General features: G+C 48.7%; 1 protein-coding gene across 1 annotated transcript in view; it reads right to left on the reverse strand.

Moving 5' to 3' along the window:
* The window catches only part of LOC136946538 (helicase ARIP4-like), a 31,279-nt gene extending 16,399 nt beyond the window's left edge, over positions 1–14,880 (reverse strand). The window contains exons 1-3 of the mRNA XM_067240914.1: positions 14,800–14,880; positions 13,580–13,587; positions 13,351–13,476 (exon numbers count right to left, since the gene is read on the reverse strand). Coding sequence (XP_067097015.1) covers positions 13,351–13,476; positions 13,580–13,587; positions 14,800–14,880 — 215 coding nt within the window. The remainder of the gene's footprint in view (positions 1–13,350; positions 13,477–13,579; positions 13,588–14,799) is intronic.
* Positions 14,881–16,921: the final 2,041 nt, after the last annotated feature.

Raw genomic sequence — 16,921 nt, forward strand, 5'->3', positions numbered from 1 at the left:
CTCCCTCCCTCCCTCCCTCCCTCCCTCCCTCCCTCTCTCCCTCTCTCATTCCCTCCCTCATTTTCCAGACAGCTCCTATGTTGTGGGGGGCTCTAGTATTGGGAACATGTTTGTGTGTCTGTGTGTCTGTGTGTCTGTGTGTGCGTGAATGAGCATGGGGTTGCCTTGAAAAGCCACAAGGTTACGTAACCATGTAACCATGGGTACAGTGTGTTTACGTAACAGCGCTTTATTGCCCGGCGAGCGTCACAGAGCCAGGCCGTGATGGTGGTGTGGGGGGCTGTAACTCCTCTGCGTGGGTGTGTGTTTAGGGGGGGAGGGGGGCACAGTAAGTGAGCCCTGGAGACCTGCCCCAAGTTGCTGTGACGCAGGGGGGGAGGAAGAGGAAGTGATGTCAGAGCATCTAGGTCATTCAGTTCCTCTACTGGTGCCAGCTGGGCCGTCACACTGGGGGGGGCTGGGTGCCACTCAGCCCCCGCACCAGACCGCTAGCACATTTAGTCATTTAACAGACGCTCTTATCCAGAGCAGGCTAACACCTAGGGAGCACAATGGCTAGGAGGGAGGAGGGAATGAGGGAGGAGGGAATGAGGGAGGAGGGAATGAGGGAGGGAGCAGATAGCTGAAGCAGTGATCACCAGTAAGTGGTTCTTGAACACTAAGACCCGCAGATTTTTCACAAAAATGCTCTTTTATATTGAAAAAGAAATACAGAAGACCAAAAAAAGATAAGACTATTTTCCTGTTGTACTGATGTTGCCTGCTTTGTTTTCTCCTGCCTGTATCCTTTGTTCATACCTGCCAGTGTCAGTCTGTGTCTTGATTGTGGTTGTTGTAAATAATGTGTCTTGCTTTGTGCTTTTAATTCTTTTTTATCCCCCCCGACTCCCTATATTATTACGTAATGCCCTGCTTTGTTTAACCTGCTTGTTTTTGTTGTTGTTGCTTTGTGTTTTTTTTCTGTATTACTGTACTGCTGTGGTTGTGTGCCGTTGTACTTTTTAACCTGATTTTTTTCCCTTAGCCCCCTTTCCCTCAAAAAGCTTGTGCTTTTTTCAGGCCATCATTGTAAATAAGAATTTGTTCTTAATGATCTTGCCTGGGTAAATAAAGGTTAAATAATTATTATTTTTTAATTATGAGAGGCCTTCCTGCCTTCCTGTTAATGTGTAATAATGTAATAATGTGTATGTGTGTGAGAGTGTGTGTGTGCGAATGTGCCCCACTGGTCTGTTGGACCAATAGAAGATTTTAAACCTGCGTAGGGGCTGTGCACTCTGTAAACACACACTTGTATGCTGGATTGAGCGTAATCTGTAATTTGTTTGCTGACGTAGAGAGAGGGAGACTGTGCACCTGCCTCGGAGGGCTTTCCTCTCTGGTTCTGTGGGTCAGTGGCTCAGAGAACACGTGATCCAGAGAGAGAGAGAGAGAGAGAGAGAGAGAGAGAGCGAGAGAGAGAGACAGAGAGAGAGACGGGGAGAGAGAGAGGAGTGAAAGACAGAGAGAGAAAGAGACAGGGGAGAAGGGTAGAGTGATGGGTACAAAAAGTGACAAAGGGGCAACAGGGAGAGAGCAAGGGAGAGAAGGGGGAGCAAAAGAGCGACAAAGGGGGAGGGAGAGGGAGAGAACTAACGACGTGGAGAAGGTGAAAGATTGAGAAGACACGGTCTACGTCCTGTAGTTTCATAATCAAGACAGAATACAATATGCAGGACTGACTAAAAACGACACCTAAGAAACACACATTGCCTCCTCGGTGGACTTGCTGTGCGTCGCAAAAAAGACCAAATGTATACATTCCCTCTATTCATCCACCCATTCACTTCAGCACCCCCAACAGCCCTCGTCCCAGCGGGCTATCCAGGGAGAAAACAAAGCCTTGTGTTCGTGTTGCATTAGTCTATACCTCCTCCCCCCACACACACACACACACACACACCCTCCCCCCACTCCAACTGTCAGTCAATCGGCTCTGGATCTGTCTTCAGCTCCGCAGCGAGGACCCCGCTCCGTTCAGACCTGGCAGTCAGGCGTTCGTCAGGAGAGGAGAGAGGCAGGTCGCTCTCCTCACTGTCACTCCTCTCTAGTGGGTCTGACCCAGTATCTCACATCCCACTCACCCAGCAGTACCTCCCACCTCCAAACACGCACGCACACAAAATCTCTCGCATGCGCACTCATTTTGGCTACTGATTCGTTTTTAGGGGGTCAACGAGGCTCCATAGAATCAGTAATAAGGTCAATAGGAGTACTGTCTCTCTCTCTGTCAAACACATTTCCTGTGGTTAATAGCACAATAAGATTACCCAATTTCTGACTATCCCCTTACCCCCTGGTGTCTCACACACACACACACACACACACACACAGACACACACACAGGCCACCAGTGCAATGAGGCTGGACTCAGGCAGGGGGACGCTTACATAACAGCAGCCTCGAGCTGTTATACAACCAGCGTGTTCACAAGAACCGTACGTCCAGTCCAAACACATACTTACATTATGAGAGTGTGTTTGAGTGTGCGTCTGACTGGGTGTTTGTTTGACCAATATCCACCTCATCTGGAACAGTGTGTTTGTTTCATAGTTGCTTCTATTTCTAGGAAACCGAGCTAGACAGAGACACAGACAGACAGAAAGACTGACAGACAGACAGACAGATGGGGGAGAGGAGTGTGAGGGGGGCGATGGGGTCGTGGGGGGGACAGACAGACAGGCAGCCAGGCAGACAGACCAGGGTCAGGTACAGGATTAGTAAAACATTCTTTGAAATACATGGACCCCCACTGTGCAGTGGAGATCAACTCCAGCCTCTAGATACAACAACACGAGGCACAAGTGGCAAGAACACATACACTTACAAAGACACACACACTGCAACCTAGAGTCACTCCTACTCCACCAACTACAGCAGGACAACCAGCACCACCCAACACCACCCAACTGCAGTGGGATAACCTGGGCCTGTTACTGGGTCTGTTACTGGGCTACGATCTGTTCCTGGTCTGTTACTGCGCTAAGGTCTGTTCCTGGGTCTGTTACTGGGCTACGATCTGTTCCTGGGTCTGTTACTGCGCTAAGGTGTGTTCCTGGGTCTGTTACTGCGCTAAGGTCTGTTCCTGGGTCTGCTACTGGGCTACGATCTGTTCCTGGGTCTGTTACTGCGCTAAGGTCTGTTCCTGGGTCTGTTACTGCGCTAAGGTCTGTTCCTGGGTCTGCTACTGGGCTACGATCTGTTCCTGGGTCTGTTACTGCGCTAAGGTCTGTTCCTGGGTCTGTTACTGCGCTAAGGTCTGTTCCTGGGTCTGTTACTGGGCTAAGGTCTGTTCCTGGGTCTGTTACTGGGCTACGATCTGTTCCTGGGTCTGTTACTGTGCTAAGGTCTGTTCCTGGGTCTGTTACTGCGCTAAGGTCTGTTCCTGGGTCTGCTACTGGGCTAAGGTCTGTTACTGGGTCTGTTATTGCGCTAAGGTCTGTTACTGAGTCTGTTACTGTGCTACGGTCTGTTCCTGGGTCTGTTACTGCGCTAAGGTCTGTTCCTGGGTCTGTTACTGCGCTAAGGTCTGTTCCTGGGTCTGTTCCTGGGTCTGCTGGACTGCTAGCCTCTGTGTGTTCCTGTGGTTGATCCAGCGTTGTGAAAGCATCCCCTGTGCTGTGCGGGAGCCGGGCGGGGAGAGCTCACTAGGCCAGTGTGTCACAGACTGAGGGAGATTAGCAACAAACGGGTGGGCAGCCAGGCAGACGCAGGCGCGCTGCCCTCAACCATCGTAACCCTGTTGTGTAACCTGGAGGAGCGGACTGACTCCAGACACACACACACACACACAGGATTTTGCAAACACTCCACATATTGTTTCAGTCATGCGAAATTCCCTTTGGTCATGGGTGAAAGAGAAGAATAAGCTCCATGGACTTCTACACACACACACTTCATCTTCAGCTAAGCCTGTGGAGAGATGCTGTACCGGGGTCTCACTGTGCCGGGAGACGAGGTCGGAGGTGTCAGTGGTCTTGTGATGCAGGCGTGGTGGGGGCCGGCCTGTGCCAACATCATACCACTCCCATTAGGTCAATCCTCGTCTGCTGGGGGCTCATGTTCCCTGTTCTACTGGTGCAGAGCGCTCACTATCACCTCACTACCAACACTTGTGTGTAGAACAGTACGGGACTGGACCCGATAACGTCAGAGGGGGAATTCAAGGTTTGGTGTTTCAGAGAGTCGTCTGGACAAGCAGCCAACCATGTTCTCTGACAGTCTCCTCCTCCAGGTCAATTCAACCGTCAGGCGTGGAGTGTGGAGATGAAATCTGAGGTTTCAAGTTTCTTTCTACCTCAAACTGCTTGTGTAATCTACTAGTACAGGCACAGCGTGTTCATAGCACAGACATCAGGTCACGAGGAGGAAAGCAGTTCATCATCATCAACAATCGCCATCTTCCTCACCACCACCATCTTCACCACCACCATCATCATCACCGCAGCGTTTATGAAAGCATCGTCAGCACGTGCTCTACCGGGGCTGGTTTGCCACGGGAAACCAAATAGCTGGTTCCTTTTGATGATCTGGCTGAACCCCGAGAGAGCCTCAATACTACTGGGTCTTAATCCGGCCAGAATCAACCACCAGCACAGAATCTGCTTTAGGTAACCGTAGGAATAGCCAATCAGTGAGCCACATCAACAGAACCCATATCAGGGGTCGGTCTGAACGGTGAGCGGTGGAATGAAAGAGAGAAAGAATGATTGACAGGGAGGTTGAAAGAGAGACCTGTGGTGTGTGTGAGAGGGGGGGAAAGGATGAAAGAAAACGAGAGAAAGAATAAGGGGAGAGCGATGAATGAGGAAAGGGGATCTCTATGAATACATAATTAGGCAGGGCAGAGCCTTACACAACCTGTTAAGTAACCATGACGAAGACCACAGCGGAGGAGCTACAGGTACAAACTAAACCACAACTGTAGGTAACATGCATGACAACTTCCTGTTTTTTTTCATAAAAAAATATCCTTTTTTAACAAAATGTTCAGTCTCCATCTCTGGCCCTTCCACAGTGACCCTGTGCCCTGTTCAGAGACCAGGGGTGACCCCGGGGTCAGAGTTCATACACTTACCTCCAAATGTTTCCGTCTCATCAACAGTAACATGTTTACGGCTGGGTTCGTGTGGGAGCTGGATAAAGGGTGGGTCGGTGTCTGTGATGGTCCCTCACCTACCCTGCTTTCTCTCTCTCTCTCTCTCTCTCTCTCTCTCTCTCTCTCTCTCTCTCTCTCTCTCTGTCCTAATGCAGAAGGTCCGGCCGGTTTCTACTTCCAAACTCTCTCTCCTCTTTCAGTCTCTCTCTCTTGCTCACTTTTTCTCTCTCTCTCTATCAGATAGAAACTCACTCCTTCTCTGTCTGGCTCTCCGACTATCTTAGTAACTCAACTTAGGACTGGCTGGCTGTCTGTGTGTAATCTGCTGCCTGTTGGTTGCTCTGCTGTGCGGTTCTGAATGCAGTCAGCCCAGCGCCACCAGGAAGCAACTGAATACTCCTTACATAAGCTGGAGCTGGGGCCCCGCAAGGGGGGCTTCAGACACACACAAACAGGTCTACCCTCCACTTGTCTTTTGTAACGCACACCAACACACGCACTACATTCAGGGCTGCATGTTCACTGGCTGAGGTAACTTTCGCATTTTCATGTAGATGTATAAATGTACATTTTCTCGCACCAGAAACCAGGAATGTAAGCCAATCAGTTTACAAGGAAAGTGTGAAGCAGGGAGAAGAAGAACAACCTGAACTTATGAAAGCAGCCCCGTCTGACAGCCTATCACTCACAACAGTTAGACTAGACCAGAAGCTTCTATCAGACACCAACCCTTTTACATGCAGGTCAATGAAGACCATGTATGGCTGAACCAGGTTAACACTGGACACACACAACATTAGGTGAACACAGAGTAGACAGATATAGTACAGGATGAAGCCTACTCACCCATGTCAAACTGTGTTTGTGTGTGGGGGGGGGGGGGAGTGTGTGTGTGGGGGGGGGGGGCGAGTGTGTGTGTGTGTGGGGGGGGGGCGAGTGTGTGTGTGTGGGGGGGGGGGGGCGAGTGTGTGTGTGTGTGGGGGGGGGGGGGCGAGTGTGTGTGTGTGGGGGGGGGGGCGAGTGTGTGTGTGTGGGGGGGGGGGCGAGTGTGTGTGTGGGGGGGGGGGGGCGAGTGTGTGTGTGTGGGGGGGGGCGAGTGTGTGTGTGGTGTGGGGGGGGGCGAGTGTGTGTGTGTGGGGGGGGGCGAGTGTGTGTGTGTGTGTGGGGGGGGGGCGAGTGTGTGTGTGTGGGGGGGGGGGCGAGTGTGTGTGTGTGGGGGGGGGGGCGAGTGTGTGTGTGTGGGGGGGGGGGGCGAGTGTGTGTGTGTGGGGGGGGGGGGCGAGTGTGTGTGTGTGGGGGGGGGGGGGGGCGAGTGGTGTGTGTGTGGGGGGGGGGGGGCGAGTGTGTGTGTGTGGGGGGGGGGGCGAGTGTGTGTGTGTGGGGGGGGGGCGAGTGTGTGTGTGTGGGGGGGGGGCCGAGTGTGTGTGTGGGGGGGGGGCGAGTGTGTGTGTGTGGGGGGGGTGGGGGGGTGCGAGTGTGCGTGTATGTGTGGGGGGTGCCCTCCTATACTGTACAGGGCGTCCATGTGTAGGTCCTCTTGCCTGGCCAGGGAGTTATTCCATTTAGGTGTTTGAGGTCAGCGGCAGCATGCCACGCTGTGTTTCTCTTCTCTCTGTCTGACATGAGCAGAGCTCAAGAGGCCATGGGGGACAATTATAAAACAATGGGTCGCTGAAAGCAGCCTTTCCTCTGCTGCCTGTCGGGAGCAATCCCCAGCCCTGACACCTCCCCTATCCAAACTGACACCACTGTCAGTGTGATGTCAGCAGGCCCCCTCCCCCTCCAGCAAGGCTGTCCTTAGGTAACAAGGGCAGGAGAGTTCAAGGAACTAGGGGAATGAAAGGACAAAAATTTGAGAAAAATATGGAAAAAACACAGAAAGACATAGAGAGAAAGAGAGAGATGGAGAGAGATGGAGAGAGAGATGGAGAGAGAGAGATATGGAGATGGCGAGAGACAGAGAGAACCAAGAGGAAGGGTCCCTCAAATGAACTTTTCTAGGAGCATTCTACAAAAATACATGACATTAGCCTACTTGAGTCAGCAGCACAGACACACACAGCCAGCAAATGGATCACACACACACAACGGCATGGAGGAACTGGCAACCACTTTCTGAAACAGAGAGACCACACACACACACACACACACATGTGCACAAACACAACCACACACACACACAGACACACACACACCACTGGTGTATCCTAACATAACACATAACCCTGGTTCAACCTGCTTTCCCCACTGTCAACTTTGCCACACTACCACACTTCTGTGCAGCTCTCTCTAGACACGCCTTCCTGTTCCTCTTCAAGATCCCATTTCTCTGTTTACATAAGAGGCTCCGGCCAATCGAGAGGCAGAACAGTCACAGAGCCACCAGTAAACAACCCCCCCCCCCCCAACAGCCTGGAGGAAACGGCTCTTCGACCACAAAACGCACAGCCAGAGAGACAGGAAATGAACGCGATTATAAAATCAATGCGGTCTCGATGCGGCTAAAGTCCCTTTCTGTGTAGCGTGGTCGATCAGAGTGCTGTGGTCACAGGAGGAGATAGGCGTGAGTGGCACATCTAGGAAAAGAGAAGGAAACTTGTTAGCATCGACGGCAAACCTAAATGCATAGAGTTACGCGGTGACAGGTGCAAAATGTGTATGGTTTGAATGTTATTTTGCATATTTCATTTATTATTTCTAGCACTGAAACATGTCAAAGCTGTTCAACTAAAACCAGGGCCGGATTAACATTAGGGCAACTGGGCACTTGCCCAGGGGGCACTTGACATCTAAGGGGCCCTGGACAATGTCATAAAATGTTATATCACGTTATGAACGCAGTCCTGACTTTCCTTAATGTGAGTACTTTATTGCAACTCGTTCGATCAAAATGTTATGTTAAATCACGTCAAAAACAGTGTTTGTGTAGTCTAGTAGCCAGTGCCGCCGCTCCCATAACGCTCACTACGCGCTGTGCGTAGGGCACCAACTCCTGATGGGGCACCAAAAAACAGGCAGAACAAGAGATGTATTTAAATGCTCACAAAAAGTTACTATGGTGCCCCCCCCCCCCCCCCCCCCCCACCCTCAAACAAAACAAATAGGCTACACACTCAACTTCCCAAGCTCGCTGTGGGTTGCCCTTCCCTCAATGGGCTGACGAACTTTGACAGTAGCTCAGTCAACTTTTCTAAAATGGCTTAAAAAGATAACAGGAGACTGCGAGATGGTGGATAACAGGAGACTGCGAGATGGTGCCCGTGCATCACTTTCAGGTAAGTTTAATCATGGTTAAATACGGGAAATGTGCTGCTAATTTAATGGTTAGCCTATGCATACACCTCAAACTTGCTGATGTTATTGCTAATGTTAGCACACTCAAATGTTTTAACTTAGTTAGGTGCAAGCTAGATTGAGATTTTACTGTTAAAGATCATCTATGCATTTTACAAGTAACTGACGCCAGCTAGCTGTTACTTTCTTACCTAATGTCTGACAAGATTTTACCAATTGAAAAACGGCTTGTAAAATGTTTATTTTACATAAAGATCAAAACTATTTTGCGCTCAAATAAAGGCCCAAAAAATTTGCACGCTCGCATTAATTTTGGAAATCCGTAACTAGCATCACATCAAACACAGGGGGGGGGGCCTTAAGCCTTGTTGCCCAGGGCACAGAAAATTGTTAATCCGGCCCTGACTAAAACAAAATATTTATTTTCATTTCCTTCCTTACTTTGGTTTCAGTTACTTTTCTTTCTGACCAAGTTGTAAAATCACTGAAATGAAATTACATGTTCGACCACTGCAGCCGTACTTTCGGTGTCTAAGTAAACCCACGAGGGTTGGGAACTTTGTGGGTAGGACACAAAAATAAAAGAATCAATCACAATCAATCGAAACAAGTCGCCATGAATCCATGTGCATTAACCAAATATGCTTGAATTGCAGTTATTTGACTCTATGGGAGCAAGAATGGTCGAACTAAAGTTGAAATCAATGAATCAATTACAAGGCAAACATTTTACAAAAACAAGGCTTTACATTTGACCTACTTCACCGTGATTATTGTGAATCGGTGAGAGAAAGAGAGACATGGAACGAAGAAGAGAGCAATGAGGAAGAGAAGAAAGGGAAAACACTGGTCCACGTTCCTTTTCATACCCAACCACCATCTGTAGGGAACAACCAATCAGACCACATCTGGACCCCTCCCTCATCAGCATGTACGTATGACTACCTATGCAACAGGAGGTCACACAATGAGAAGCAAAGACTTCAAGCAGCAACGTTGGAGCAGGGGGTCTCCCAGCCAACAGCGGGGGAGATGTCCGACGAATAAACAAACCTAATCTGTGCCTGGTCCAGGCCCCAGGCAAGTCCTGCTCTCCAGCTACAACTTCACCAGCTTTCATGAAACGAAATAACAAACAGGCTGGCAGTGAAACCACAGTGAAACTTTCCTTCCTCCCTGACCTTATCGGTGAGTTTAGAAGTGTTCAGAAACCAGCGATAGTCCTAATTAGCTATCTTCCCCCTCCTCCTCCTCCTTCTCCAATGTGGCACTGAGCAGCTTGATGCTGACGAAAGATGTGACTAATCATGCTTATGAAAGACCCACAAGCAGAGCTGTTTACATGTCGAACCTGGAACCCGACCATGTACAGAACTCACAGTGTGTTCTCACACACGCACACACTTGAGATCGTTACACGTGCACACAGCACAAATAAACACACACGCATACACACACACACTGAACCTAGTACAGGCCCTCCCACCGCTTTCACTATTATTTTCAGCTCTCATCATCTGTTCCTGAAATCTGATTTTGAGTAATGGCTTCTGTTGTTCGTGACCTGGGACCAAATGTATTTGTGTGTGTGTGAGAGAGAGAGAGAGAGAGAGAGAGAGAGAGAGAGAGAGAAGAGAGAGAGAGAGAGAGAGAGAGAGAGAGAGAGAGAGAGAGATTATATGGAGAGAGAGGCATTCTATTATGTGTAGTATGAAAAACCTGTAGGGGATGAGAGGGTGGGGGGGGGGGGAAGACTCAAAGGAGAAATAGGCAGAAGAGGTGAGAGGAACCGTAGGATGAGAAAGAGCAGAGCAGGGGAGGAGGGCAGAGGAGAGAGGAGAGAAGGAGAGCGAGAGAGAGAAAGCAGAGGAGGAGAGCGAAAGAGAGAGCAGAGTGTGGTCACGACTCAAAGTAATGGGCCAGTGGTTGTTATGGTGACAAAGTGACAGAAGCAGAGCACAGTGGGATGGCAAGGGCGAAACTCCTCAGAGGAATGGAAGAGGGAGGAGAGGGAGGAGAGGAAGAGGAGAGAAGGAGAGGGGGAGAGGAGCAGAGAAGCGACCCACCTCTAACACGGGCACAACCCAGAAATCTAGATGATGAGATGGAGGGATGGAGGAGGAGGATAGGAGAGGGAGTAGAGAAGAAAAAACGAGGAGAAGAAGAGCGCGAGTCTAAAGTCTGGAGGAGGGAAAGACGAGAAGAAAGGAGCGAGGGAGGGAGAGAGTGGAGGAGAGAGGGAGGGCCCAAGCGAGGAGAGGAGCACAAAGACAGAAGGTGGGAAGTCAGGGAGAGTGAGAAAGAAGGAAACCATAGAAGAGGGGATGGAGAGAAGGAGCAGAGAGGGAAGAACTCCACAGCTCCGTGATGAACTGACCATCCTGAGGAGACCACTAAGGCCGGCCCGCCTCAGTCACATGGTGCTAACAAGCTGTATCTGCTGCCCCAATTACCACGAACGTGAGCGTTCCTATACATAGGGCTGTGTGTGTGTGTGTCTCAGCGAAGGAGGCAGAGAGAAACAGAGGGGGGCATCAGAGCATGTTTTGTAAGTGTTTTTCACAGATTTCCACTGTGCATAGGAGCAAACAATCTGTCAACCCCCCCATCCCCCCACCCCCCACACACAGCTCAAAAACAAACCAACACCCATCTCTCTCTCTCAGGGTGCTATGATGCAGAGGACAAGTGAAGTCTGTTTCAACCAGACACCTTTGTTAGGAAGCCAGTTGCCCACTCTTTCTCTAAAACTGGAAACACAAAACCAAATCTTCAAACTCCATTTCCAATACATCTGACTCTTCTGGCAAAAACACTCGCCCCTAAACCATGTAACCTGTGTTCAAAATTAAAACAATGCTTTCAGATCATAAACACAGCAAATCAATATATAAAAAATGTACGATGAAAATACAGTAAAAAAATGCTGGTTGATGTTGAACTATTCTCGTATACGGACACCACGGTGAAAGGCCTGACATGGTCCCAAACCCCCATTAGAAACAAGTGTGAACAAATTCTGACGTTGTGTTTACTGTTTGCCGCCTGTGTTTACCATTTTTTACCAGGTGCAAAATGTTTTTAGTGAATGAGAATGTGTTTAGAGTTTTGCCAAAAGAGTGTCCTGATTCGAAAAAAAAAATGGGTTTAGGCCACTGAATATTTTATTCAGAGAATGGGGTTTAGTGTTTTAGCAATTGTGGAAAAACTGAAACATAGCTATCCTCATAACATATTACACAGAAAACAATAAATACATCCAAAGTAGTACACAATGACAGAGAGATAGACTGAGTAAGAGAGAGACAAATATATATATAGCAAGAGAGACAGAGAAATACAGAGAGAGAGAGAGAGAGAGAGACGAGAGAGAGAGAGAGGGATCCTCATTCACTGTACAAGCTACTGGTGACCCCTAATCCTGCAAAGTAGTTTTGTTATGATCCAGGGTTAGTTAGGTAATGTGCGTGAGGGAGAGAAAGAGAGTGATGTAGAGAGAGAAAGAGAGAGTAAAGAGAACGAGAGAGAGTAAAACAATTAGAAAAAATGGAAAGATGGAGAGAGAGAAAGAGTGGGTTTGAGCATAAGCAGAAACAGCATCGTTGACCTGAACGGTGATTGTTTTCATCGTAATGTACTGTGTAAACAGTTGATGCTGAACTGCTAGCCTGCTAGCTGAGGGGCAAAAGAGCTATACACTGCTGCTGCACAGCTGCATAACTGTGCTGACACACAGAAAAAGAGGGAGGAGTGGGTATAAGGGATAATCACACAAGGCTTTCATAACTGCCTTGTGTAATGCTGCATGTCACCGTGACAGACCCCCCAAAACTCTTTGTGGGTGAGTGCTTGTTTTTTCGGGTCCGTAGTGCTGTGTGTGTGTAGTTCAAGCTGCAAAAGGTGTTTCAATGTGCACGTGGAGTGCATGCATTGTGTGTGTGTTCAAACCTGTGTGTTGTCTGTGTCTGAATGGAGAACAGAATGGTTCTCTGGCTGCTATTTATCTCTCTCTGCTTTCTTATCTCCCTGTCTCCATTTACACTCCATCTCCTCTCCTCTCCCCCCCCCCCCTTAACAGCACCCTCTGAACAAGAGCACCCTCGGGTCCAGGGTGTGAAGGGAACTGAAGATTGAAACACGTGGGGCTTTTAGAGGTCCTCTCAGGTCGAAAAGCACCCAAAAATGTCACCCTCGCCCTAAAGCACCTGTCCGTCATCTGGAAAGGTTGGGGGCGAGGGGGGGTGGAGGGGGGGGGGGGATTAAGTGTTGTCCTCTAGATTAGCATAGCGACGTCACGCCAGGAAATGAGACTAGCTACTCCGATCACACCGGCTGACATACAGCCGTGACTTCTGATTGGTGGAGCATGCAGCATCCACAACGTGAAATGGATCCATGTTCGTTTCTGCTGATGGAGTTTACCTTCAGTTTTCTATCCTGCCATACCGTATAGGAACCATTTCAACCTCGACATCTGCCTACCAAAGGACTAGCCTTTGCTCCTTGTGACAATCGATAAGGTCGACCCCATCTGAATCATTCCGACATCATCTCCTCTTTGTCACACTGTGTTTTAGCAGAGTGGGAGTCATCCAGTTACATAAGGTGTATAATGTCTATAAATGTAAATAGGTGTCCAGTTATATAAGGTATGTTGTCACCTGGAGAACAGGAAGAGCCATCAGAAAACTGCTACAGGACAGGCCTCAAGGGCAGGTGGGCTTAACCCAGAACTGATCGCACCCTGAACACATTCTGACAACACCCCTGACTTGTTCAAACTGGATTGGCCACACATAAATTTAAGTTCAATCGTTGTACAGCATGGGGAGAAACTCAGTCATTTACACGTTGGAGCGGAGGAATGGACACAGCTCTGTGGGTTAGAAAGGCAAACAGGGCATCTCCTCTCCACTCACCTGGTGAATCCTCTCCCTGGTCTCCAATCAACCTCCTCCTCCTGCTCCTCCTCCTGCTCCTCCTCCTGCTCCTCCTCCTGCTCCTCCTCCTGCTCCTCCTCCTGCTCCTCCCTCCTGCTCCTCTTCCTCCTCGAGGGGGGGGTTCCTGCATTTCCTCCTCCAGGAGCTCCTCTTCATCACACATGGTCTTCCTCGAACCTCCAGGGGCATTACCTCAGCCTATTCATACCTGGGCACCTGCAATGGACACACACACAGACGAACACAATTACAAGACTGGAAGACTAGACCAGTAGACAGAGTGGCTCCTGCTTGTGCAGGAACTGTTCCATCCAGCCCTTGCCATGTGGTATTGAGGTGTTGTCTCCTCATCAGGTGAGTTCAGGTCAGGTCAGTAGAACACAGTGATCTCAGAGCAGCGTTCCTCACCTGCCTCAGAGGAGCAGGTGGCCCGTCTGGAATCCAGCCTCAGCTTGTCTCCTGCCTCGTTGTGAATGGCTGACTATGGCTTACTCTGTTGCCAATGGCTAGTTACTGATAGTGTGTGTGTGTGTGTGGAGGTAAAGAGGGGTTAAAACAAGGATAGAGTTGAAAGGAGGAGAAAAGAGTCTGGGGGGAGGGGCGGTCTGTCTCGTGTCCTAGACAACCCCCCATGCCAGGAAGGAAGAAGGGGGTGAGTGTACAGCCTGCTGAAATGGGCCTACCCAACAGCATATAGGTCAGGAATTCAGCCAGGGACATAACTTTCAGTTTCAGAGCCCTATTTCCTGATTCCTGTAGGCTGTGTACCTTCTGCCCCGAAACCCCCTTCTCCCCCAAAACACACACACATACCACACACACATCTGTGCACGTCTACCCCTCGAAGAATCAGAGATCAGACAAGGTACGACTAGAACTACTAACAGTCAAGTTACACAGGGCATTAAATATGTAGGCTTCAGCACCAAGATACAACACACAAATCACCTCATATTACCTTATTGTTTATACACGTGTGCAGTGTACGGGTGTATACATAACACACTCTCACTATTTCTCTTAAACACTTAAAATCCAAATACACTCACTAATGCGCACTACGCACACACAGCAATGGGGTGCCGGCACAGAACACACTGTTCCTGCCGCTCGTTATAGAAAGCCACAGATGCAGCCAGCTGGCGGTGCTAGTGGAGAGTCCCTGGACAGGGCCTAGGCCAGATCTTCAACCCCACAGTCTGGACAACACAAGCTATCTGCTCACCTTACTGTGGACCTAAGTGGGAATAAACTTATATTTATCCCACTTAGTACTGCTAGTTTATGTACCCTTAGTATAGTTAGTCCACATATTTAAATTTTAGGTATATGTTTATTGTATGCACCTTCCTGCCAAAGCAAATTCCCTTGTCTGTGCAAACTTTCATGGCGAATAAATCCCTTTCTGATTCTGATTCTGATTCTGACCTGCCGGGTCAGCAAGACCCCTACAGGGGCACCCGCCCACCTGCCTGTCTTGCCACAGGGGGCAGGCTGAAGGATAGACATACGGACTGAAAGCTTGACACATTAAAGCCACTTCAAACAGAGACAGGCAGGAAAACACAAAGGGCATCGACGACTGACATACAGAGATAGACAGACAGAGAGCTGAAGGGCATCAAATACCAACGAACAAAGAGACAGACAGACAGACAGGCGTCCTGCAGAGCGATTGATGTTCAAACCCAGCTCTGAAGCTCAGCCTCAGTTGTGTTGACCTGGCAACACAGCTTTGTGTACTAGAACAGTCAACAGGAGGCGTAGCTAGGAACTACCTGTTTCCCTGATGCTATTATGCACCCCCAAAAACACTTGATCTACAACGGGTCAGACGAGATCCGCTCAGCAGTCTCCCAGTGTGACATGTCATAAGACAGGGTATTTATAGTAACACACAGAGTTTTCCTGTAAGAAGTTGCATTAAGGGTCCTATTTATACTAGTCTGGGTCACTAGCCCACATTGCCCATTACAGCCATGTGCCCTTACCCCTGACATGATCCGGCCCTAAACCCAGAACAACCCCAGGACAGGCCAGACAGGAATAGAGCCGCTCCCAGGTTAGGCTATTCTGAGCAGGCCCAGTGGTGACCTGCTTTTTGTGAACAATGCTGACCAGGGGAGTATTTTAGAAGCTAAAGCTCTCGGCTAATCCTAGGACGCCCCGGGTTTCTAATTCAAACCAAACTGAGTCACACCTGAGCCTATGTCAGGACTGGGATTGTAGATGACTCGCTGTGGTATCAGTTATGATGACTATGTTGAATTACAAGACAACAATCCAGCTACTTTTGGAGATGGTGCCATACCTTCACCTCGACAAGACCAGTTAGCCAACTTTAATCGACACCATCTTTTCTACACCTGTTACATAACCCATAAAGAGACTGACAGGCATATAAGACACAGAAGGACTGAGTGAAAAGGAGGAATTGCCCAGTCATGCCGACTTTGACTAAGTGGGTGCCATTTTGATTCCTTCATCAGTCTCTCTTTCCCTCCCTCCCTCCGTCTCTCTCTCTCCATCCCTCCCTCCCCTCTCTTCCCTGACTTCCAGCTGAGCAGGTTCACAGGAACAGACGGGAGAGCAAATGAGGGAGGAAGCGAAGAAGGGAGATAGGGACGGATGGAGTTGAGAAAGTGCAGCTAGCCACCCCCAGACTTTCCAAAATCAGCAGCCACCTTCAGCCTCTCTCCTCTCCTCTCCTCTCCAGCCCTCCCCTCCCATCCCAATAGGATAGCTATCCAGTGGCCCTCCCCTCCCATCCCAATAGGATAGCTATCCAGTGCTGGTTGGACCACTCTCCTGGTCCCCTCCATTGGAAAAGTACAGCTTTAAAACAGCCCATTGTGGTATCATTATCATGTGTTATGTAAGCAACAATAGACTTGAGTCTGTATGTGACAGATTACAACACAGACAAACTCGGGACTGTTCCTTCCCAGGTCATGTTGGGTAGAATGACTCCTCTGACACCTAAGCCCAGGATAGGTAGACTGGATGTGGGAATCCTTCCAACAGTAGAACCGGTCTGTTTCATGGGGATATTAGTACATGTCTATCATGTCTGCACAATAACACATTCATTATGTTTTAAGAAACCACACATATGCAAGGTTTCTATCATCCCACTTTACAAACAATTCTCGAGTTCTGTTTTAAAACGTCCCAGTTCAAGTATTATCTTGTCTTTACAATTATTTTAGGATTAAAATATATGATATGATCATCAATAGATAACAAGGAGAGATTGAATTATCTGTTGTTTTACCCAGATCCAGTCTCTAAAAGTTATTTGAATCCAATTACTCCTTTTATGATAACAAAGCACAATATAGAAATGCAGCTTAAGAAGAAACTTGGAAGGAGGTTTTACAGAAAACCTGATTGGGTTTCATTTTATGAAACTGATATCCAAATTCTAATATGAAATATAGCTTAACCATAAGCTAATCATTCTCAGCGTAAATGTATAGACTTTCAAATACAGTATCAAAGTCGGTCTTTAAGTCATATTAAAATGTGTAGCACGGCATTTTTTATCATA

The sequence above is a fragment of the Osmerus mordax genome, chromosome 7 (assembly GCF_038355195.1).
Source record: "Osmerus mordax isolate fOsmMor3 chromosome 7, fOsmMor3.pri, whole genome shotgun sequence".
NCBI classification, from domain to species: domain Eukaryota; kingdom Metazoa; phylum Chordata; class Actinopteri; order Osmeriformes; family Osmeridae; genus Osmerus; species Osmerus mordax.